The sequence below is a fragment of the Lissotriton vulgaris genome, chromosome 3_1 (assembly GCF_964263255.1).
Source record: "Lissotriton vulgaris chromosome 3_1, aLisVul1.2, whole genome shotgun sequence".
NCBI classification, from domain to species: domain Eukaryota; kingdom Metazoa; phylum Chordata; class Amphibia; order Caudata; family Salamandridae; genus Lissotriton; species Lissotriton vulgaris.
Genome location: NC_141689.1, coordinates 1,138,345,054 through 1,138,368,702, shown reverse-complemented (window position 1 = coordinate 1,138,368,702; position 23,649 = coordinate 1,138,345,054). Strand labels below are relative to the sequence as shown.

The following is a 23,649-nucleotide window of genomic DNA, read 5'->3' as shown; positions in this document are numbered from 1 at the left end:
GGAGGAGGAGGGGGGAGGAGAGTAGGGGAGGCACGGCCTAGCGGCCGTGCAACCAAGAAGTGAGGGGGCGGAGCTGGGGGAGGCTGTGAGAGAGAGAGTGGGGAGGAGAGTAGGAGGAGGAGGGGGAGGAGAGTAGGAGGAGGAGGGGGCCCAAAAGAGACAAGACGGAGGGAAGGCAGAGAAGGGGAGGGGGGAGGAGAAATGCGACACGGCGGGCAGGGGAGGGGGTGGAGCGGGGAGAGGGTGCAGGCGGCTGGGGGCATGTAGTCTGAATCATGCAGACTCGCTCATTCTATATATATTTGTTGTTTGTGCTTCAGTCAGCCTTTCTGATATTGGCACGGGTTGCCCTGCTGTGAGGTTATGGGCATAGCACCGGTAGAATTTCACTTTTAATTTTAAGGAAACCTAGAATTGTAAGAAATTGCCCCGGTGCGGTTGCTAAGGTGATGGCAGTGTTCTTTTGTTTTTTAACGCACTAGGAGGGGGGAGGAGAGTAGGAGGAGGGGGGAGGAGAGTAGGGGAGGCACGGCCTAGCGGCCGTGCAACCAAGAAGTGAGGGGGCGGAGCTGGGGGAGGCTGTGAGAGAGAGAGTGGGGAGGAGAGTAGGAGGAGGAGGGGGGAGGAGAGTAGGAGGAGGAGGGGGTCCAAAAGAGACAAGACGGAGGGAAGGCAGAGAAGGGGAGGGGGGAGGAGAAATGCGACACGGCGGGCAGGGGAGGGGGCGGAGCGGGGAGAGGGTGCAGGCGGCTGGGGGCATGTGCACGCGCTTTTAAGCTCAAACCGCATGCGCATTGAGCTTGAATTTCACGGGCACTGCAAGGAATCGCCACGATTCCTTGCAAGTTGGTTAAAGAGTGTTTAAGCCCCCATAGTCTTGCAAGCTCGATGCGCATGCGCATCGACAGGCGAGACCTAAAAAACCATAACATGGGGCACTATCTATTATTAACCAAATAAACTTCGGAAACTTAAACCCAGATTTAGAAGCGGGTGGTTACAGGATTTTTGTCATAAAATAACAGGAAGTCTAGCAGCAGAAACAACTGTACCTACTGTGTATATGCTACCAAAAATAGTGATTGACTGGATCGCACAATTAGGATTCTTACTCATCATTCTGGTAAGCCCATTCTGAAGGGACATAGTATAAAATGAATACCTCCAATTTTAAAATGTATTACATTAGAATGTGACCCAGACTTCTTTTATGTAAGCTCACAAAATGATATGTTTTTAAACAAATAGCAATTTTACTAATTTATTCCAAATTACTACATTTACTCCACATTTTTCCTTTCCAACAGATTCTTTCACAGACCGAATCAGAGGCAACTAATTTTTAGTTAATTTATCCTGGCAAACCTTTGAGAAGATGTACTTACAACTTTGACAGAGTGCATGCTTGAGTTTCAATATAAACTATCAATACAAAATGTAAGTGAAATATGGTCTTGATAAATAATGCAAATTGTTTTCAAATTGTGACATACTCTATTGTCGAGGCAAAACATCTAATTGGATTTCACACTTTAAACACAGTGGAATTTGTTAAACTCTGGAGTGACTGGCAATAGGAAGGTATTGCTATATAGTTTGTCACCCTGCTGCTATAGCTGTGCTCTGACTGTGAAGAAATAACAAAGTGAGTGCTGTTGCGAGTTGGTTCAAACCACACCTTTGATTGGATGTATGACGTTACAACGCATACTTTTACCACGCATACCTTTACAACGCGGTATTTACAACGAATACCGTTACAACGCATAGCGCTTATAGTTGCTGGATAGTGGTAAGTATAATTTTCTATTCCAACTCCAGTCCCCGTGGACACTAGGCAAGGATAGAAAATTAAACTTATTCCCTATCCTAGAGCGCCCCCCAGCGCAATGCGTTGTAATGGTATGCGTGGTAATGCCTGCGTTGTAATGGTAGTGCGTTGTAAAAACTTCGTTGTAAACGTTGTATACCCTTTGATTGTCTAGTTTCAGGGATTGAGAGGGTTTGAACATAGTCTGACTGCATTGCTTTTACGTCTTACCTTGGCTATGCTTTGCCTGATGCCGTACGACAAAATCACAAAAAAAGGAGGACAATGAAACACGACTCCTGTGTCCTAGCTGTGGCTCCCATGTTTTTGTTCAGTTCAATAGGTTTTGGATAATTGCCTCATGAACATTTTCATATCTGTAAATATATTTCCTAATATGACTCATATTGGCTGCCAGCCACACTTGAGCTCTTGGAGAAGACCAAAATAACTGTGTCACGCTCACAAACTAAGGCCTGCACTCATTTGAGGACATACTCAGGCCACTCCTGGTAATCTACACAGAATGCAAGCGATTAGGCTGGAAGGAGAGAAGAAAAGCACACTAAACTACTCTCTCCTAGCCAGAGTCAATCACCTAAGCAAGTGTGGCACAAATGGACAAATTGTGTGGAAGTGTGTAGTAACATGAAGGACGTCTGCACATGCTCCTGGATTCCTTTGTAGCAACCGTCTCAGGGTTAGGAGTCTGAACACACGGTGCCATAGAATAAGATGAAGCTCAACTACCCATGTGGATCTTATGGTTTCTTCTGAAACCAAATTACTGTCTGGCACAGAAAATATTATGAACCTGAAGACCGAAACTCCCTTTACTGCTAAAAATACAAAACACAGCAGTAAGAAAAATGTGTTGAAACAAACCAAATAAAAAGCACCAATTATGCAATTGACAGAAAAAGAATAATGCATATTATGCTTCCTACTGAAAGGGTGAGATGCTAGCCACATAGTCATGTTCATGCAGTTTTCCGTCAGCAGAGAGCAGGAGCATGTTCGATAATCCACAGTCCACAGCAGTGACCTTCAGTTTTCCTAGTGAGAAATACTCTGTAGAAGAGAACAAGGATACGGTCAGTTTACATGGACATCGACTGAGGTAAGAAGACATCCTATTAGACATACCATTTTATTCAATTCGTGAAATTACATTATTATGAACTCATTGCCAGCACCATTTCACCAAGAACATCATCCAACTCGAATTCAGGATTGGCTGCAAAACAGGTTACACCAATCCTGCTCCTGCAATATTTACTGTCCCAGGCTGACTGCTGCCTTTTATTCACTACCAGTTTGTTTTGCTGCCATCAAGTTACCCGATGCATCTAGTACCACGCTTGTCGCATCACTTCTCTACTGAGTTGTAAAATCAATAGCATTTATTTAAAATCAAAAAGTTACCCAATGCATGTAGTGTTGCAAAAAATTTAATAAAATAGAAAGGGCCAATCGAACAATCCAGTATACTAACAAAACCTACTGTCTGCCTTCTCCTGAGGGTCTACTTAGTTTTGAGTGATCTTTGTTGTGTTGGGTACATTGCTTTTTTAATTATATTACTCTTTTGCTCCACTGCTGCTATTGGAAGTCATTTCCAACCTTTCTGTGAAGTACACATATAGGGGAGAGGTGAAGTAGTAGCTCTAATATTGCACAGTTTATTTACCTGAAAGGAAATTATAGGACCAACGTGCAAATCTTCACAATATCTGCAAATAAAATATTCCACAAACCCCATCTTCATCATCAAACATAAACAACACCTACCTCATCCCCCTGTATGCTCATGGCCATACCACTCCCTGATAAAGAACATTTCCACCTATCCCATTAACATCATTCACCAAGTTTACTATGTCTGAGAGTTTTTATCCCAGGAGAATTCAGTGTGTGAGCCAACAACACATGAAACAAGTACACTCAAGGCATCATCCACGACCTTGATAACCTAAGCTTCCTCCAATTGACTGGTCAACCAAACCATTCTAATGCGCAACACCTGGAACCTCTTGTTTTCATTTATCCCTGTGCCCTCGATCTTCAGATTCTATGTCCTCTCATAGTCTGAACATATAATGATCAAAACCACTATTGGAAACAAGATGAACCCACAAACCCAAGCAACTCCCTGGAAGAACACCGGATGGCCCATGGAGGACTTGGTATAACATCCACACTCTTTAATAATATCCCCAAGATTTCCTCCACATAAATGCCCTGCTGCTGAGCATTTCTAATGAAATCCTGGCCCACCAAGAGAATATAATTTTAACTGCTCTTAATCAGCTGGCTTCTCTCTGTCCACAAAAACAGAAACAATGCAACTGCAAGAAGAAGGGTTGTTTCACTGCTGATCTCAGCCTATTGAAAGAAAAGGATGTAGCCTGGAAAGACATATGCACAAGGTAACATCTATTAAAGCCTCAAAGGCCAGCATCCAAAATATTAAGGTAACAAACAGACTACAACCAAATGCTCCATAGCCTCAAGGAACTGGATGCTTCAGGTGCAGTATAGCCCAGCTCTATACACTCAAACGACATCTACAGTGACATCCACTTATCAGAGGCCAGTGCAGAGGAAGGAAGGTGGGTAGTCCTTCTAACCATTTTCCCCCAGTCCCTCAACAACATGTGAGATTTGCTCTTGATTGCTCAGGGCCTGGTTCTTCCTACACCACACTTAGTACTGGGCCTGAACCACCAAAGCTGGCATCAATTCGTCTTTATGGTCTCTCAGCTGCCAGCTCGTTGCTTCTTTTTTTAGGGGTGTGTAACCTGCAGAGTCACAGCTCCATTTCAATGCATAATGTCTCAAGGCTGCCAGACGGAGCAAGAGAAGATCAAGACTCACTGACTAATAGAGCAATTCACTGGTTGCGAAATTTGAGGAAATGCTCATCTGTAATTCAACAAGACATTGCTGGAGTGAATCTTCATTGGGTGGATTAGACACTGTTGAACCTACTCTGGTTTCCCATAGCATTGCAGACCACCACATTGCCTTAGAGGTACCATTTCCAACTCCTATACCGTCCAAGATTTGCTTGAAACTCAATGCGCCCAGGACTACAGTTGAGAATGTTCTGATTATATCCCAGCACAAGGACACTGACTTGTCTGAGATATGACAGCCAACTCCCCCAGTGTAACCATCTTTATAGTTCCCTATTCCAAGCTTACAACCTGAAGCCTGGAACATACTATCTTGGAACATTGATGGCCTTAATTTTAAACTGGCAAATCTGGACTGGGGATTGGGGGGGTGTGGGGGGGGAGGCTTGCCCCTCATTTGATTTATGCATGCTACTTGAAACTTGGTGTGTAGAGCCCGTCCATAGCTCCGGGTACACAACCTTTTTTGCCCAGCCATCTCACAGGGTAGGGGTCGGCCAGCAGGTGGCTTAATTACGTGGATCAAGAACTCACTCGCGTGTTTAAACGCTAGGCTTGAATAAACTCTTGGGATATTCTGGAGTTGTCTCTTGGCTGGGTGGGTCCACTTACTACATCTTCAATGTTTATAAAAGGGCCATCTAGTACTCTCCTTACTCTAGGCGATGTCATTGACTCTATACTGGATAATGATCAGGTAATCACCGCCAGCGATTTTAATGTCAAATTCGAACCCTTTGGCTTCAGTTCCCTCAATCTAAAAGAAGAGAAGATGCAGCATGGGGTATTCCTCAGTTAGACCTGGAACCCATAAAAAGATGCACAGTGACTGCTAATCAGCTGATGAGCTTATCTCTCTGCCTTGGCCTCAGGGCATGTAATGGTAGGTTTATTTCTGATCGCAGAGGTACCCATACTTTCAAGCGTCTTCTGCAAAAGAGCCACTTTGATTACACATTTCTATCTATTGAGCTGTGTCTCTCCCGTATAGATATGATTGGTGGTTGACAGCCATAACAGCAATCATAATGCTCTTAATTTGACCCTTGAGGGACTTGGGTCTCAAGTCCATCAAGGTGGCACCTCCAAGCTAGTGGGCAAATTGACCCTCTTGAATAACAAGTGGGGCATGAAAATGGGTTTGTCCGCAAGGATTCAAATGTTCTGGCTCTGATTTTAACATTTAGAAAAGAAACAAATTGACCTTGCACACAAAACCATAACCCATGCATCAGTAAACACTTAGGGGCTAATTCCGAGTACGATGGTCCTCGGACCGCCGTACTTGCAGTGGTGGTCCGACCACCGCCACCACTGCTGGTCCACCTGTCATATATTGAGTGTGTCATTCAGACCACCACAGGAACATCGCCTCCGCCGGGATCCAGGATCCAACAGCGATGGCGGTGTGGAAATTGGCAGGAAGATGCTGGCAGTGCTGTGCCAGCACCACCGAGCATATTCCGAGTTGCATTTCCACCGCTCATTTAAATGCAGTGAGCCCACCTTGAAAAGGGTGGAGGACAGCTGCGGCCGCTGCAGGTAAGAGCGGTGGGGCCAGGTGAAGGGGGATTTCGAGAGGCGACCACAAGGGAAAATTAATTATTTAATTAATTTTCCCTCCTGGTTGTCCCTCGAAACCCCCCCTCACCTGTCCCACCGCCTCAACGCTCTTACCTGCAGGGGCCGTGGCTGGTGGCAGACATGCATGTCTGCCACTTCTGGAGGTTGTGCCACCTTGGAATTGCACCCCGGTGCCTGCACAGTGCGGCATTCATGACATGGAGCAGCTTGTTAAGGCTATCCTATGAGCCTAACACAGCCGCCCCTGTGAGACTGCCGCAGCACCGTCCGCCCACCTTGGATTTAAGTCAAAATCTGGCAGGCGGGTGCACCAAGGACTTGGAGGTCCTCCTGGCAGCATAGCGGTGGTGGTGCTGCAGGAGGACCGCCAAACATTTAATCGGCCCCTTAATCATCTTGGGTTTTGGAGAAAGGTTTGGCTAATCATGTACACTAGCACACACATATGATGCATGTTCACTTCACACTGGTCCCCAAGCTTCATAGGCTTTGTGAGGACTCCCTACTGTAGCATCACTGTGCCTGACCCGCCTGTGACGTCAGGGTCAGGCATAGCCGGAACGGGAAAGGGAGGAGTGGGAAAAGTAACGCAGTTCAGGGATAAGCTGTGCTGGAAAGACGTGCTTAATCTCTACTGGTGTCTGAGCCTTATTTAATGCGCTCGATTTCAAACCTGGCGACGAGGGTGGAATGCGGAGACACCCCCCTCTAACTTGCGCACTCGGCATACGCCGACAACGCGCTGCTGTACCTGATGTAAAACCAAGCCCTTTCACTGTCCATTGAAACGGAGAACTGATTGACAAGGCCGCCAGCAGTCGGAATTAGAAGGACATCCTGGAGCTCAGACAAAGTGAACTCACGTCGAGCTCGGGTAAGTCTCACTGTTCATTACCGGGGCTGGTCTGCAGAGGTCGCATTCTGTGGCTATCTTGGAGAAAGGCACACCATACCAGAAGGCCTGGTCACCAGGCCGGCGGCCATCTTTAAGTCAGGCAAAAAGAGGAAAAGCATTTCTGTGACGGACAAAAGACAATTTGAAGCCCCTGTAGACGCAGCCGCAGATTACTGGAGTTAACAGTGAGGTCAGCTGTGCTTCATCATGTCCATACAACCTGACTCCTCGCACAATGCACAATGGGGTCCAGCGCAAACTGCCCAGCCCGGACCGATACTGATGGGAGTATCATTCCTGCACCCTCCTGAACCCCTGATACTGACCTCCGGAAACAGCATGGGCCCTAAGTGGCAGAGCTGGATAGAAGATTTTGAAGATTTTATGAAGGGTTCACAAGTCAGCGACCCCGACCAACAACTCATCGCTTTGTGAAATTTGGTGGGCAAGGACGTCGGGCAAATCATTAAAGAATCACAACCGGCCAATGCTGCGTCATACACAGATGTGAGAGAAGCTTTAAACAGGAAGTTTCTCCCCAAGCGAAACGTGGACGAAACCTTGCGTTTCAAGAACGACATGAATCCATGAGTGATTTCATTTCTCGCCTTAAGCGTTTGGCCCGTTACTGTGAATTTGACAATTTCAACATTGAAGATGCAATTCATTTATGAATCATTGAGGGGTGTCAGTCTGAGTCAGAGCACTGCCGTCTGCTGAAGAAGTACTACTCGCTCTAAGACATTGAGGAGCACACACGAATAAATGACCAAGCAGAAGAGCATGCGAAAAAGATGGAAGCTAGCAAAACGGAGAACATGAACAAGCCTTCCGAATACAGTCTAAAACAGACCCAAGACGCCAACCAGATCATCGGAAACCTGAAAAATTCACAAATTTGTCCCGCAGCAGAAATAAGAGCAATGACACCCAGAAACAACTGCCGCAATGCTATCGCTGAGGCCAGGACTACCCCCACACGGGCCCCTGCCAGGCCATCAGACAACAGTGCCAATGATGCGGGAAAGACAACCAGTTCGAAGTGGCATGTCAAACCCGTCGCAAGGAAACCAGCCCAACCAAGAGAAGCACAGGATCACGTCACCATGTGAAGGTAGTGCAAGGGAGAAGAAACCATTCAACGAGCTCGTCGAGATCCAGCACCCGGTCACAAGGTTCATATTGATCACCTAGAATTGCTCATTAATATCGCCAGAACTTACAAGAACTGGCTGACTTAATAACTGGCCAGGAGGTACATTACAAATACGCATATTTAGGATGTTTATCTTGTGGTCTCATCGTATATCTTTTTATATAAACTTATACTTGTTTTTATATTAAACTTTTTTTTTCCAAAACTTTTTTATTGAGCAGAACATAGTTAAGGTACAATTCATGAATGAACAATTTGAGCAATGGAAATGGATACAACATTTTAAAAGCTTCTTCTATTAGAGTAAAACTGGATAGGAAACCAAGTTGAAAAGGGGGAGGTTTAAAATACTTAAAACTCATAAGCAGTCATTGTTACTAAAAATATTAATTTTCAAATACAAGCAATGTGCAACATCCGCAAACTTTGATCATAAAGTGCAAGTGCAATACAGTGCAATCCAACCTGGAATAAAGTGCTAGTGATAAGAAATTTACTTGGTGATTGAGTCTACCAACATTTCAAGACTGCTTTTAGAATCATATAAATTTAGTTTTAGTATTCAATCTAATTTCTAGCTTAACCCCCCCTTTATTACCTCCAGATTCTCAAAATACTTCCAATTTCTTTCAAAACTCCGGACTGCTCCCACTCTACAAGCATAAGCTTTTTCGAAATTCCATGACCTCCTCATTTTGTTAAGCCATTTTAAATGGGATGAAAGTTCCTTAGATTTCCAATTTTGGAGTATTAGGGAGCGAGCAACTGTACAAGAAATAAACACAAATATTTCCTCATCATCTTTGAGAGTACCTCTATCTTTGGATATACCAAAGAGGGCCAATTCGGCTGAGGGTATTAGTGTTTTCCCCTATAGCCGCCTCAATGTCTGTGAGTATGGCCTCCCAGAAAGATTTCAGTTGGGGACAAGAAAAAAAGTGAGAAGCCAACCCCCCTGGCCAGCGGCCTGGCATCTAAAGCATTTATTCTCGACCTCTGGGAACCTTTTCTCAAGTGCTTCCCTTCCGGAGTCCAGTACGCTAGCCAACAGGACAGGAAGGCCATCCTCTTGAAGTTAGCGGCACGTAATGATTTATAGCCTAGCAAACATATGATTTCCCATTCCTTATGTGTTAAGTTGCATTATGTTAGACTAGATATTTTATCAAGATGGCTGTGCACCATGTCAAATTGCCCGGCACAATGGAGCCTCTTGTACCAATTTCCTATGCCACTAGTTTTGGACTGATAAAGGAGTGTTACCAACTCACCCGTTGAGGGGAGAAGTCCACCAATAGTTCTTCTCAGGAAGTGTACAATTTGTATATATTCAAAAATTGTTGGTCGGGGGGAGGAGCTACGTCAGCAAGCAAGATGGCTGCTTAGGCTCCCGGCTCCGTCGACCCTCGTAACCCGCCGCGATATCCTTCATGTTATCCTGACTTAACTGTGGTAAATATTTTACCGTATCATTTTTGCCATATAATTATAGGTACAAGAATACCTCAATCAAATGAAAGGCAGAGTCCGGGGTGTCTGAGTCTTAAAGGGCTTTAATTCAGAAATGACTCGAGTCAATGGAGATCTTTTCCATCAATACAAGGGTTCGAGCATGCAAGGGAAGATGTCAGGAAAGATGTCAACGATTTACTCATAGTACATGGCATATATAGTAAAATGACACAATAGCATTGCATACAGTAGGCGTGACAAGTGAAATGTATATGATAAGAACACATGTGCGTAGCAGAAAGGCGTGAAAATGGGTGTGCACAGAGGCGTGAACTAGAAACGTCACAGAAAAGTGTCACAAGTGGGTGGATGCTTAGTGAATTCTTGCAGAGTCAGCTGAAACCTATGGCCTGGATGCGCGCGCAGCTAATATGACGTGTGGTTGACGTGCGTCTGGAGTAAGCTAAGAGTCTGACTTCTAACACTAGTAGAAGAGGCATACGTCTGGCATGTCAGATCGACCTGTTCCTAAAACATATCTGATATCTTGTGTTTGGGGAATGTTTATACTGGAGGAAAAGGTCTTTCGGGCAGAGGCTACGCTACACTGAATGTATGCGTGTCTAGGTGCAGATGCGCAGAGCCAGGGCCTACCATGGTAACGGGAGCAATGAATTACATGAGGAGGACAGGAAGGCTTTACCCTTTACTCTGCAGCCGGGGAACTGTTTACTTATTTTACTAGACAGGAATGTGTTTTCGAGGAGGCTGAGCTGGCTACGCTGATAACTTGAAGGCAAAATACTGTTTTTGGCAGGCAGAGCAGGCCGAGCCGGGCACCGCTCGCTTGGCAGGAAGTAAGGCAGAGTCAGGGATGCATCTCATCTCCACGTTGCAGCTTTCGGAGACAGAGACGAAAAAGTGGTTCAATGGCAGGAATCAGGGCCTAACTCGGCAGAGCCAGGAAAACGAGAAAGTGCACCATGTAAAGACGGTGGCACGGCATACTTAGGAACTGAATTATAAATCCATTCATGGTGGATCTGAAAGAGGACATGTTAACGTTAGACGCAAATGTATTTGCGTCTTTAAATTCGGTTGCGGGGGGAAGTTACATGCACATTAACTCGTACATGGAGACGATGGGGTACTCGTTAGGGGACATAACTTGACCATAAAAATTCCAATTACCTCATTCCCTCCTTGTCCCCTACGGACCCATTAGGATATATCTATTTTCATGAGACCATCTATCTGTTCGTATAACATCATTTGTTCTTCTTTCCTTAATCCGGAGTGGGAACGTGCACTTGAACGGGGAATACAGGATGTGGCGCACAAGCCGCAAATCGCTGGCCCACATTGAAGACATAGACAGCAACTGAATACAATGGCCAATATAATCCCTAGGAATGACAATAGCTTCCATCCCCAGGCTGTTACTACACCCCAGAGCCAACCGGACCAAGTCCAGGAGCCTGGGTTCTGGTGTATCTGATGGGCAATTTCGTGAAGTCTGGTGATGGCCTTATAGACCGAAGGCGCGTTATTAGGAATAAACACGCAACAACTGGATCCGATGACTCTACAAGCTCCGCCCCTATCGGCCAGGATGACGTCAAGGACAAGGCGGTTCTGAAGAACAACAAGTCTCATAGCAGACTGCTCCTCTGTTAAGTTGCCCAAAGCTGAAGTAGTCTCATTCACTACTGCTTCGAGAGTTCTGGTTAATTTGCGTATCAATTTACTATTGGATACCGTGCCTAGATAGGGAAAGAATCCTTTATTGAAATCTGTATATTGTTCCCATGCGGTTTCAGTATAGTCAACTAATGGAAGGTCTCTTTTGGCTCTAACATGAACGAGGCGGGATTTTCTGTGATAATCAGGAGGAGCTAGGAAAACAGGTGGTAGTAGGAATGCAATGTAACAGGTACCATCCCAGTCTAGGGGTAAACGTATATAAGCTGTATGACCACAAACGAAATAGGAATGGCGGGAAGCTTTGAATGTAGACTTGCCTTTATCACTGAATTCGATCACAGTGGTGCATTCACTATGACCTAGGTGTACTGAACCATTCTTTCTGACACATAATTCACCTTTGACTGGCAATACTGACATAGATGGCAAGTCTGGACTGGTTTCTGACTGAACGTTTAGAATCATGAGATTAAGTGTAAAATTGCCTAATCCATACACTTCGTTTTCTAGGTCGGTCCCTGTCCTTTGGGGAAGACCCTCCTTGTCTGGGAAACATGCCTGATTCAGAACTGTGTTCAGATTCCCCCATACCCAACTACCCTGGAAAACTATGAAATCGGCGTCTACGGAATTAATTAAACTAAACCATGCACCACAGGAACCATTGTGTGTGAATGGATACGGAAAGAGGGGCAGAACTCCCTGATATTTCTGATAGGGAGGGAGTCGGCCACATATCCAACAATTGGTGGCATTGCTGGTCTGATGGGAATGGTGTAACATACTGATGAATGAATTGTTGCGCAGCGCAAGTCGGTAAGATAGTTCATGTGGAGGCAGCTCACTAAACGTGTGTTCTGCAGTGTCATTAGAAAAAGAATGTGGAAACGGAAAATACATGTACAACATCAGGCTGGTGCCGATTAACGTAAGACTCAGAAAAAACATAACAATCAGGGTGCAGACGCACCTACTACGGAGATTTTTACAATAACGATTTCTTTTCATGATCTCCTGTCTATCTCTCTCTCTAGTTGGATCTAGCTTGTACATTGTCAGAAACTGCCTAACCGCTTCACCCAGGAGGGGACTTCAACAATTAAACTGTCTGACTTACTAGACCTTAGTTTCAGTTTATACTCCTCTTGGGGAGTTTTCTCTCGAAAAGGGAGTTTAATGTCTGTCTTTGGTACGTGAGAGTCCTGGGAGTCAGGGCTGGGCAAGAGTCCATGGAATTTTTTGACGTGACTAGAATGCACCCAGCCCTTCCTCCCCTCCAGTTTCACGGCGGTCCGGGTGGTTAGCAAGACAATCTTCGGCTCCTTCCAGCGGGGCTCCAAAGGGCTCGTCCTATCAAAGTTCCGTATAACAACTGTATCCCCCGGGACCAGGGCATGCGGCTTCACCTCGGAGTTGTCTGGGAAGGCTGCAGCCACCTGTGAACGACAAGATTGTAGTGCAGACATCAGGGAGGCAAGGTAATCTGTCAGCATAGTACTATCAACATCGGTTATTTTTCTCGTCAGAGGCGTCCCCCACATATTAGGAGGTCTACCGAAGACCACCTCATACGGAGATAGCCCTGTCCTTGAATGGGCTACCATTCTCATATAAAACAGTGCAACAGGTAATGCTACTATCCAGTCTACGCCCTTTTCTTTACAAACTTTAGCAAGTCGAGTTTTCAGTGTCTGATTGTGGCGCTCCACGAGACCTGCTGCCTCTGGATGCCGGACACAGTGGAACTTCCACTGGTACCCCAAAAGGAGTGAGATTTGCTTCATCAATTCAGACGAGAATGGCTGACCATTGTCTGAGTACACGATACGGGGAAAGCCATATCGAGGGAAAAATTCACGAACCAGCTGCCTGGCAGTGGTCGGGGCAGTGTAATCTGGAACGGGATATGCTTCTGTCCATCGGGATAGGGCACATACAACTACAAGGACATACTTAAATCCACGGCATCGGTCCATCTGGATATAATCCATCTGGAGGACTTCAAAAGGATAGTCAGGAGGATGAAATCCACCTTGCTCTACAGGAATCCCTTTTCCAGGATTGAACTGACAACAGATCATGCAGGTACGCACTTTCTGTTTTGCTGCTGCTCGTAAATGTTTGTTGAACCAGAGATTCTGTAAACTGTCTAACATGGCTTTTTCTCCTAAATGTGCTGGGCTATGTGCAGTGTTGATGATACCTTGAACCATAGAGTCGGGGAGGAACCATGTGGTTTTTCCCCTCGTCATCCAACCTTGATATGTCTGGACCCCTCCTTGTTCAGCCCATTTCTTGATTTCAGTAGCATGTGTCTGAATGTCAATGACATCTAGTGTGAGGTCCCTGACTGTCATGCTGTGTGTCAGTGATGAAACGACAGTCTTTGTCATATCAGTCGTCTGTGTACGAGTCTGTGCTGTATATTTCGCTGTCCGATCTGCAAAGTCGTTACCCTGTGAAATCCTGTCTGTTACTTTCGTATGTGCCTTGCACTTCATGATGGCTATGGCTGTAGGCAAATGTATTGGTTCTAATAGTGCTTGAATGAGGGGACCGTGCTGGATTTTGGCTCCGTGAGAGGTCAGGAAACCTCTCTCTTGCCAGAGGACACCGAAGTCGTGAACGACTCCGACTCCGAATGCATAACGTGAATCTGTGTATATGTTTACTTTCTTGTTCTTGGCTAGTACACAGGCTTGGGTCAGAGCAATGAGCTCTGCTGCTTGAGCTGACAGGGTGTCAATGCGATGTGTTTCTATGACTTCAGTTTCAGTGGTCACTGCATATGCGGCCACTAACTCTCCTGTACTTGTTCTCATACATGAACCATCCACATAAAGTGTCAGGTCTGGATCGGGTAATGCGACATCTGCCAAGTCTTGTCTGGGTTTCGTAACTGTGTCAACTACATCTACGCAGTCATGTGGAGTAGGATCTGCTGTGTCTGAGGGTAGAAGTGTAGCAGGAGTCAGTGTATTACAACGTCTGATTTCTATGTGTGGCTGGAATAACGTCAATTCATAACCTGTCAGTCGTGCTATTGTCAAGTGTTGGGTCTGTGTTCTGTTTAGAAGGACTTCCACAGAGTGTGGAACTTGTACTGTCATTTGGTGTCCCAATACAATGGAATCACTTTGTCTGATTGCTAGAGCTGTTGCTGCAACTGATTTCAAGCACGCAGGCAAGGCCTGGGCTACTGGATCTAATGTGCTCGAGAAATAAGCACACGGTCTGTATTTGTCTGCCTGAAGCTGAGTAAGAACCGACAACGCTGTGCCATCGCGTTCTGTGACAAAAAGTGTAAAAGGTTTGCTGTAACATGGTGTCGCTAAAACAGGTGCTTGACATAAGGCTTTCTTTAATTCGTCAAAAGCTTGTGTATGTTCCTGAGTCCAAGGGAGGGCAGTCGAAGACGCTGCCTCCTGTGTTGTCAACTGTATGAGTGGTTTGGCAAGAAATGCATACTGGGGAATCCATTGTCTACAATAGGAAGTGAGTCCAATAAAGGCTCGTACTTCTTTCTGTGTCTTAGGTTGTGGTAGATGTGCAATTAACTGTATACGATCTGGTGTTAGCTGTCTTCCCCTCTTTGGACAGCAAGTGCCCAAGGTACACAACTTGCTGGGCACAGAATTGCAGCTTCGAAGGAGACACCTTGCGTCCCTTGTCCGCCATGAAAAACAAAACTGTCAGTGAGGCTTGTTCACATTCTGGTTCACTTCGGGCGGTGATCAATAGATCATCGACGTACTGTAATAGGGCAGTATTGGTAGGCATGTGAATATAGTCAAGTTGTCGTTTCAGTGCTTGGCTGTAGATGCTGGGGCTTTCTGTGAATCCTTGAGGTGCGCGTACAAATTTGAAGCTTCGGCCATTTTAACAGAATCCGAAAAGATACTGGCTTTCAGGATCAATTGGAACACTAAAGAAGGCGTTCTTCAGATCTATTACAGTAAAGAACGTCGCTTCTGAGTCAATAGCTGTCAATAAGGAGGAGATATCCGGGACCACAGGGTACTGTGGTACCACGCATTTATTCAATTCGCGTAAATCAATAATCAGTCGATAGACTGGAGGTGCATTTGGATCAGTACGTTTAAGAATCGGAATGATAGGAGAATTACAAACATTGGAGTCGGTTTCTACAACCACTCCTTGTGCAATGAGCTCGTCAATGATTTTCAGTAAAGCCACTACAGCATCTGGCGGTAATTTGTATTGCCGAATACGTGGTAGTATAACTCCTGGCTTGAGTGTAACACGGTACGGTGTAATGAGCATACAACCTACATCAGTAGGGCCTTTCGCCCATAAATGTGCAGGAACATTCTGTAACCTGGGATCAAAATCTCTCAACACATAATGGCCCTTGAAGTCACGAAGGAATAGCCTGACTCCTTCCGGAGAACAACAAATTACAGCTCCTAGAGCTTTCAGGGTTTTTATACCAAGCAAGTTTTCTGGACATGATTTCGTGAGCAATAAATCAGTAGTTCGGGACAATGGACCAACTGCAAGGGGTACTGGTTTTGATACTTCATTAACAATAGGCTTTCCTGAGAATCCAAGGAAAACATTCTGTGAGCCTGAGAGGGGAGCCCCTGGAACCTCTTCGTGACTGATGGTTGTTCTGCTTGCCCCTGTATCAATCAAAAACGTTCTATCTTTCCCTAGCACCTGGCTGTGTACATAAGGACCCTCTTGATCTACAGGGACCTCAATAAGGGGCAAGCCAACCTCCCTCTCTAGGCTGTTTCATGTGTATTGCTGATAATCGGGATAGTCGGATTGGGCATACTGGTACATCTGTTGTGTGACTTGCTGAGTCGCAGCAATGGGTTGGGGCTGTGGCACCGCCACTGTCTGCTGTGGGACATGCATAGGTTGTACATTTTGTGGAACATGCTGCTGGACCTGGTGTTGGACCTGGTCCTGTCTGGGCGGATGTGGTCTCTCTTTTGTTTTGCCTGTAGCGATATTGTGTTTCAAAACTGCGCAATCGTTTATATAGTGACCTGGCTGTTTACAATAGTTGCATGTCCCTTTAACGGGAGCTGCTGAATTATTTGACTGTGTCGCGCCTTTTTTCTGACCATCTGCTGGAACTGATTGAGCAACTAACATTTTCATTTTCGTGTCTTTCATACGTCTCTGTTCGTGATCATGTTCCTCTCTAATTCTGTTCTGGTGATATTGCAACATTTGTAACATTTGGGAAGGCGAATTAGCTTGCCATGTGCTCTCAACTTTCAGTACACGGTTCTTAACCTGGGGCAAAGAATTTTCGACCAATTTGGATACAAAAAGGTGTGGATATGACTCGCTACTTGATTTCAGGCCACTATTAATAGTAAAACATTTCTCAAATCGGGAATAGAAATCACTAGTGTCTTCATCGGGTTTCTGTTTGCAGGCTGAGATCGCGTCCCAGTCTTCCTTTTTAGTTGCTAACAATCTTGGCAAAACCTGTACTAACAATCCTGGTAATGCTTTAGTTTTGTCCCCAAGACCTAAACCTGGGGTTCGACCAGTTTCTTCGGTTTCTAATTCAGCCCAAACAATCTTTTTGTCTCCCACCTCCCATTCTTTTTCCTTGAGTTTCTCGTAAATACCGGCAGGCAATAACACTTTCAATATTTTCATAATGTCGGGATAGGTGTAATCCCCCATAAGTAACATGTCTTTTATTTCACGGTGAAAACCTGCGGGATCTTTATCATGACTGGGCACTATTTTCTTCATTTCTAATAATTCCATTTTAGTTATAGGCGTGTAAACGAACACACGTTCAAAGGTATTATCATCTTTCCTGACTGGATGTACTTCACGTAAGGGATTCTGTTTGTCAAAGTTATATGAGTGCCTGACTGGGGGTGGAACGGAAACAAGATGTGGAGTTAGGAACGTTCTATATCTGTGGCGTTGTTCTAGAATTGTATCAATTAGATCGGTACCTAGACCTCTCCATCGTCTCAGGAGTAAGTCTTGCAATAAACTATATAACGGACCTGGATCAGATGCTTGGTTTTCGTACTGTATAATAAAGTGTTGTGTCATGTATATACCAGCTAGACGCTGTTCTTCTGGAGTAAGACTTAAAAACGTTTGTACTACTGAGTCGTCTTTATAGATACTGTCGTCTCTGGCCCACTGTACTGCGGACCGGGCTAGTTCCTGATCGCGTAGGGTATTGAGTTCTTGATAACCTATTCTTTCTTTTAGTACTTTGTCAGTCATCTGGAATACATGCTCAAGGGTACATCGCTCTGGTATCGGACACAGGTAACGTTTCTTGTTTGGTAACGTTTCTTGTTTACGAATAGGTCTATCGAAGGGCCTATCAATAGGATACGGTCCAGGAAGTTTCTCTCTACCTACATATGCTATCACTTTTCTCTCTGCCTGTTGTGAGGTTTCTGCTAGATTCTCTGATTCATCTTCCTCCTGCGAGGAGGTTGGGCCGTCTGATTCGAGTGCCTCATCAGGATCTCGACGAGCATGTATATCTATTATTTCTTTACGGATGTTTCTAACCATAGCATGTACACATTTCTCTTTATCATGTTTACCCTCAGCAATATTCTGGCTCCATCTAGTCAGTCTCTTCATCTCATCTGGTGGAAAACCTGCCTGATCTTGTTCCCTTATTAAACAATTAACCAAAAAGCGCATGATTAAACCTTTGTTCTCAACTTTCTGACGTGACATGGCGTCACCAACAGACTCCGGTCTTTCTCCTGTTCTAATAAAATGATACATTTTGTCTAGATGTTCTGGCATTTCTGGCAGTAAAACTAAATAATCGGTTACACGTCTTAAACGTAGGGAAGCTAACAACATTGGTCCTGTTCTACCAGGCACTGTATCATATCTACAATCAGTAAGCTGTTCTTGAAGTGTTTCAGCTGGAGCTCCTTTAGGTGTTCGTGACATTGCGAGTTCTCTCATTGTTATACGATGTATCTGTGGCAGGGTATGGAATCCTCCTCTAGCACCTCCAGAGGCGGAGGCTTGAGCATAACCTGACTGTAGGGTCGGTATTTGTGGCGGGAATGGACCCGGGGCAAAAGGATTAAGTGGATTAATACCACCAGGGAAAACTACCGGGGAAGTGACAACAGGTGGTGGAGGAACAGGTGGAGGCTGTGGAGCAGGATGTGGTGCTGGCGGAGTTTGCTGTTGCGGACCTGGAGGTAGGTGATCGTGGGGTTGGCCATCAGTAGGTGCAGGTGGTACGGGCACATGGGCAGGTGCAGTAGTATATATGGGAGCTACATCGTCTAAGTAGGAGGAAAGGAAAATGTCTGCTGCGGTCTTATGACGTAATTTAGTCGGAACCAATGGAGGGGGCAGGTCTTTCGGTATTTCCGGGGTCGCCTTGGGCAGGCCCTCGGCCAGAACTGGATACAGTCCTGTCATAATGGCATTACTCTGTCTGTCGTGTTGTTCCATTTTAACTCGCTCTCCTTCTTCTATTAGTTCTTTTTCTTTGGCTTTTTTGGAATCCTCTCTACTTTTCTCTGCTTTTCTGAGTGCTTTCTCTGTCCGTCTATGTGATTCTTTACGCCATAATTCAATGGCATCTTTCTGTGACTGTCTGGCTTTCTTCTTTCACAACGCTTCTTCTACTCTCATGATGCACTCGGCATCCCATGTCCCTGTAACAGGCCATCTCTGATTCTCTGCTAAGTCTTTCGTGTATTCCACCCACAAGTCGAGATATAAAATGGCATCTAAGCCGTGCTTGTGGTACATAAAATGCCCAGGAGTGTCCCTGGGTGGGATGGGAATAGCTTCCTCAAGTATCCCTTTTCTAGTTCCTATCTGTCGTAATTTCGAGAATAAAGGCATTGTTGCCACTGAAATGTACACGAAAACAATGAACACAATATAATATGCAAACAGTCACTCATACCACGACATCAAACACATTGAAACATTTCGAACATAAATTGACAACCCACTAATTCTATAACGAGAACAAAACTGAATCGTTGAATGCACGAATTACTTGATATACTGCTAAACAGTACAGATACACTGCTAAAACAGTGCAGACCGGGTCTGTGTACCCAAACCCGTCTTGACCGGATACAAATCAATGCACCCGTCTTGATACGTCCCCAGCAACGGTACTCACCGGGAAGCACGGAACGGAAGGCCTCGGAAACTCGACTGGACTGGACTGACGTCACCGCTTCTGCTGCGCACTACGCATGCGCCTCGGCACTACAGGTGGGCCTCTTGACACCTCGGACGCTGCTCTCTCGGCTGGGCTCTGGTCGGGATCCTCCGCACTCCTCACCGCCTCGTATGGATGTCGATCGCAGTCTCCGTCACCTCCGTGGGCCTGAGGGAGTTACAGGAAATCCTGCGGAAGCGCTTGGGGTCTGTCACGGCCGAGGCAGGGGGCCAGACCTGCGACGCATCTCCGGCGCGTGGGCTGGGGGAGGGGTCCCTATTCGGGCGCCAATTATGTGGTAAATATTTTACCGTATCATTTTTGCCATATAATTATAGGTACAAGAATAGCTCAATCAAATGAAAGGCAGAGTCCGGGGTGTCTGAGTCTTCAAGGGCTTTAATTCAGAAATGACTCGAGTCAATGGAGATCTGTTCCATCAATACAAGGGTTCGAGCATGCAAGGGAAGATGTCAGGAAAGATGTCAACGATTTACTCATAGTACATGGCATATATAGTAAAATGACACAATAGCATTGCATACAGTAGGCGTGACAAGTGAAATGTATATGATAAGAACACATGTGCGTAGCAGAAAGGCGTGAACATGGGTGTGCACAGAGGCGTGAACTAGAAACGTCACAGAAAAGTGTCACAAGTGGGTGGATGCTTAGTGAATTCTTGCAGAGTCAGCTGAAACCTATGGCCTGGATGCGCGCGCAGCTAATATGACGTGTGGTTGACGTGCGTCTGGAGTAAGCTAAGAGTCTGACTTCTAACACTAGTAGAAGAGGCATACGTCTGGCATGTCAGATCGACCTGTTCCTAAAACATATCTGATATCTTGTGTTTGGGGGATGTTTATACTGGAGGAAAAGGTCTTTGGGGCAGAGGCTACGCTACACTGAATGTATGCGTGTCTAGGTGCAGATGCGCAGAGCCAGGGCCTACCATGGTAACGGGAGCAATGAATTACATGAGGAGGACAGGAAGGCTTTACCCTTTACTCTGCAGCCGGGGAACTGTTTAATTATTTTACTAGACAGGAATGTGTTTTCGAGGAGGCTGAGCTGGCTACGCTGATAACTTGAAGGCAAAATACTGTTTTTGGCAGGCAGAGCAGGCCGAGCCGGGCACCGCTCGCTTGGCAGGAAGTAAGGCAGAGGTCAGGGATGCATCTCATCTCCACGTTGCAGCTTTCGGAGACAGAGACGAAAAAGTGGTTCAATGGCAGGAATCAGGGCCTAACTCGGCAGAGCCAGGAAAACGTGAAAGTGCACCATGTAAAGACGGTGGCACGGCATACTTAGGAACTGAATTATCAATCCATTCATGGTGGATCTGAAAGAGGACATGTTAACGTTAGACGCAAATGTATTTGCGTCTTTAAATTCGGTTGCGGAGGGAAGTTACATGCACATTAACTCGTACATGGAGACGATGGGGTACTCGTTAGGGGACATAACTTGACCATAAAAATTCCAATTACCTCATAACGCCTAGTCTCTGTGTGCATGAACTGTCCTGCACTCCGATGGTGAAATCCGGAAACTTTTATCGGCTTGTTTGACGGAGTTACATAGAGTGTAAGTTTGCGGCCTGCTCCAGCGGTGAAGCCGGGGCCTGGAGTACTTTCACAGCCGGGCTGTAGTGGAACAACATCGGCCAGGAGACTCAGGCTGGGCCCGGTCGACCAGAGTGGAGGCTTTGTTTCAGCCCAGATTTGTTGGCGATCGTTTTTATTGCTCAGTATCGACGGAGGAGTGAGTCTGCGTGCTGCTGGCGGGGGCCCGCTTCCCGCCGACCCGGTTTGCTCCCGCCGGGGTTCGGCGGTTCGGGGTCACTGGCCTGCGGCCTTAACTGGGTTGACCGTGGTTGCGATCAAAGACTGGTCGCCCTTCGCATTTGCATGTTCGAGATCCTGTCTATCCCCCCCGTGGGTGCCGGAATCACCCGGGGAGGTGATAGTGATTGATACCGAGCACAAGATTATGGATCAAACGGTGCATGTGCCATCGCTGCGGTTAATACTGGCAGAACTTTGGGCATTCCGCTCACATGTGGATACTTTGTTGAGCAAATTGGACTTGCGCCTATCTGAAATTCTCCTGGTGGAACCACGCCCGGCCTTATTGTTGAAACGGGATTCTGCAGCCATTCAAAACGCGGCCATTTTGACTCCGTGCGAGGACCCTGTGAAGAAACGAGTACTGGAATCATCGGATGGTGCCCTGGTGGACGGTGTTCCCGAGGATGGCATGGTATTGCTGAACTTTTCACCACTACCGGCTTTGGAGGTATCGTCAGGCGTTCCCCTCCCGGAGTCTTTTGTCTGTGACTTTCCATCTCTTTTGTGGTTATCTTCTCCTTTCCTGGCGACGCTACGACTCCTGTTCAAGACACATTGGGACTGTTCATCTCGGAGGGAGAGTTTGTCTGCATCTACGGTTCCTGAGGACTCCCTGCCTGCTGGTAGCCATGGGCTGATTTCTGCTGACTCTTTTCTTCTTTATTGCTTCTTTGTGTGCCTCTGGGTCTCGCTGGAAGGGGTTCGTGTTTTCGATCGGAAGGGCCAAGGTTAAGATCGGCTGGATCGGGATGGGTTGGCATGGCTTTTACAAGTGTTGGACCTGCAACTGTTTGCTCTAAGAGGCTGGGCGGTGTCTCACGGTACCCTCTAATCTCTCTACATTGCAGCAAAAACGCATCCTGGTTCAACGACGATCTAAAGAAATCGAAGAAACACTGTCGCTCCCTCGAAAAGGCCTGGAAAAAAGATCCTAACACCAGCACCAGGGACGCCTTCAAAAACGCCACCCGCTTACACCACCAACTTATCCGGTCTGCCAAGAAAGCCGCATTCAAAGACCGTCTAGATAACAACGCCAACAACAGCAAGGAATTATTCAACATCATCAAAGAATTTACCAACCCATCTGCAAACTCCAACGACATCACCCCCTCCCAAGCCCTCTGCGACTCCCTAGCTTCCTTCTTCCACAACAAAATTGCAGACATCCACAACAGCTTCGACAACCGACCCGAAGAGCAACCCACCCAATCTTCTGCAGGACCCTCACCCCCCTTGAACATCCTTAACGACTGGAACCCAATCTCCACTGAGGACACCATCCACCTGATGAACTCCATCCACTCAGGATCCCCAACTGACCCATGCCCTCACCACATCTTCAACAAAGCAGACTCCATCATAGCACCACACCTCCGAGATGTCATCAACTGCTCCCTCAACTCCGCCACCTTCCCGGAAAGCTGGAAACACGCAGAACTCAGCGCCCTTCTGAAAAAACCCACAGCTGACCCCACCGAACTCAAAAACTACCGCCCCATCTCGCTTCTTCCATTCCCGGCCAAAGTCATTGAGAAAGCTGTCAACAACCAGCTCGCCGCCTTCCTCGAAACCAACAAATCCCTCTACTCCTCACAGTCCGGCTTCCGAGCCAAACACAGCACTGAGACCGCCCTCATCGCAGCAACAGACGACATTCGAACTCTACTGGACAATGGAGACACAGTCGCCCTCATCCTCCTCGACCTCTCCGCTGCCTTCGACACAGTCTGTCACAGCACCCTTCTACAGCGCCTCAGAGACGTAGGAATTCAAGGAAAAGCACTGGAATGGATCACTTCGTTCCTCACCGGAAGAACACAGAGAGTCCGCCTCCCACCATTCAAGTCAAAGGCCTCTGAAGTCATCTGCGGCGTACCACAAGGATCGTCACTCAGCCCCACCCTTTTCAACGTATACATGAGCCCCCTTGCGGCCATCGCGCGCCAACACAATCTCAACATCATCTCCTACGCGGATGACACTCAACTGATCCTATCACTCACCAAAGACCCTAACACCGCCAAAACCAACTTACACGAAGGAATGAAAGAAGTAGCCGAGTGGATGAAGCGCAGCCGTCTGAAACTGAACT

General features: G+C 46.4%; 1 protein-coding gene across 1 annotated transcript in view; it reads right to left on the bottom strand.

Annotated features, from left to right (window-relative positions):
• Positions 1 to 23,649, bottom strand: part of LOC147727569 (E3 ISG15--protein ligase HERC5-like) — a 479,269-nt gene that overhangs the window by 442,926 nt on the left and 12,694 nt on the right. Inside the window, exon 2 of the mRNA XM_086963137.1 lies at positions 2,758 to 2,881. Coding sequence (XP_086819263.1) covers positions 2,758 to 2,881 — 124 coding nt within the window. The remainder of the gene's footprint in view (positions 1 to 2,757; positions 2,882 to 23,649) is intronic.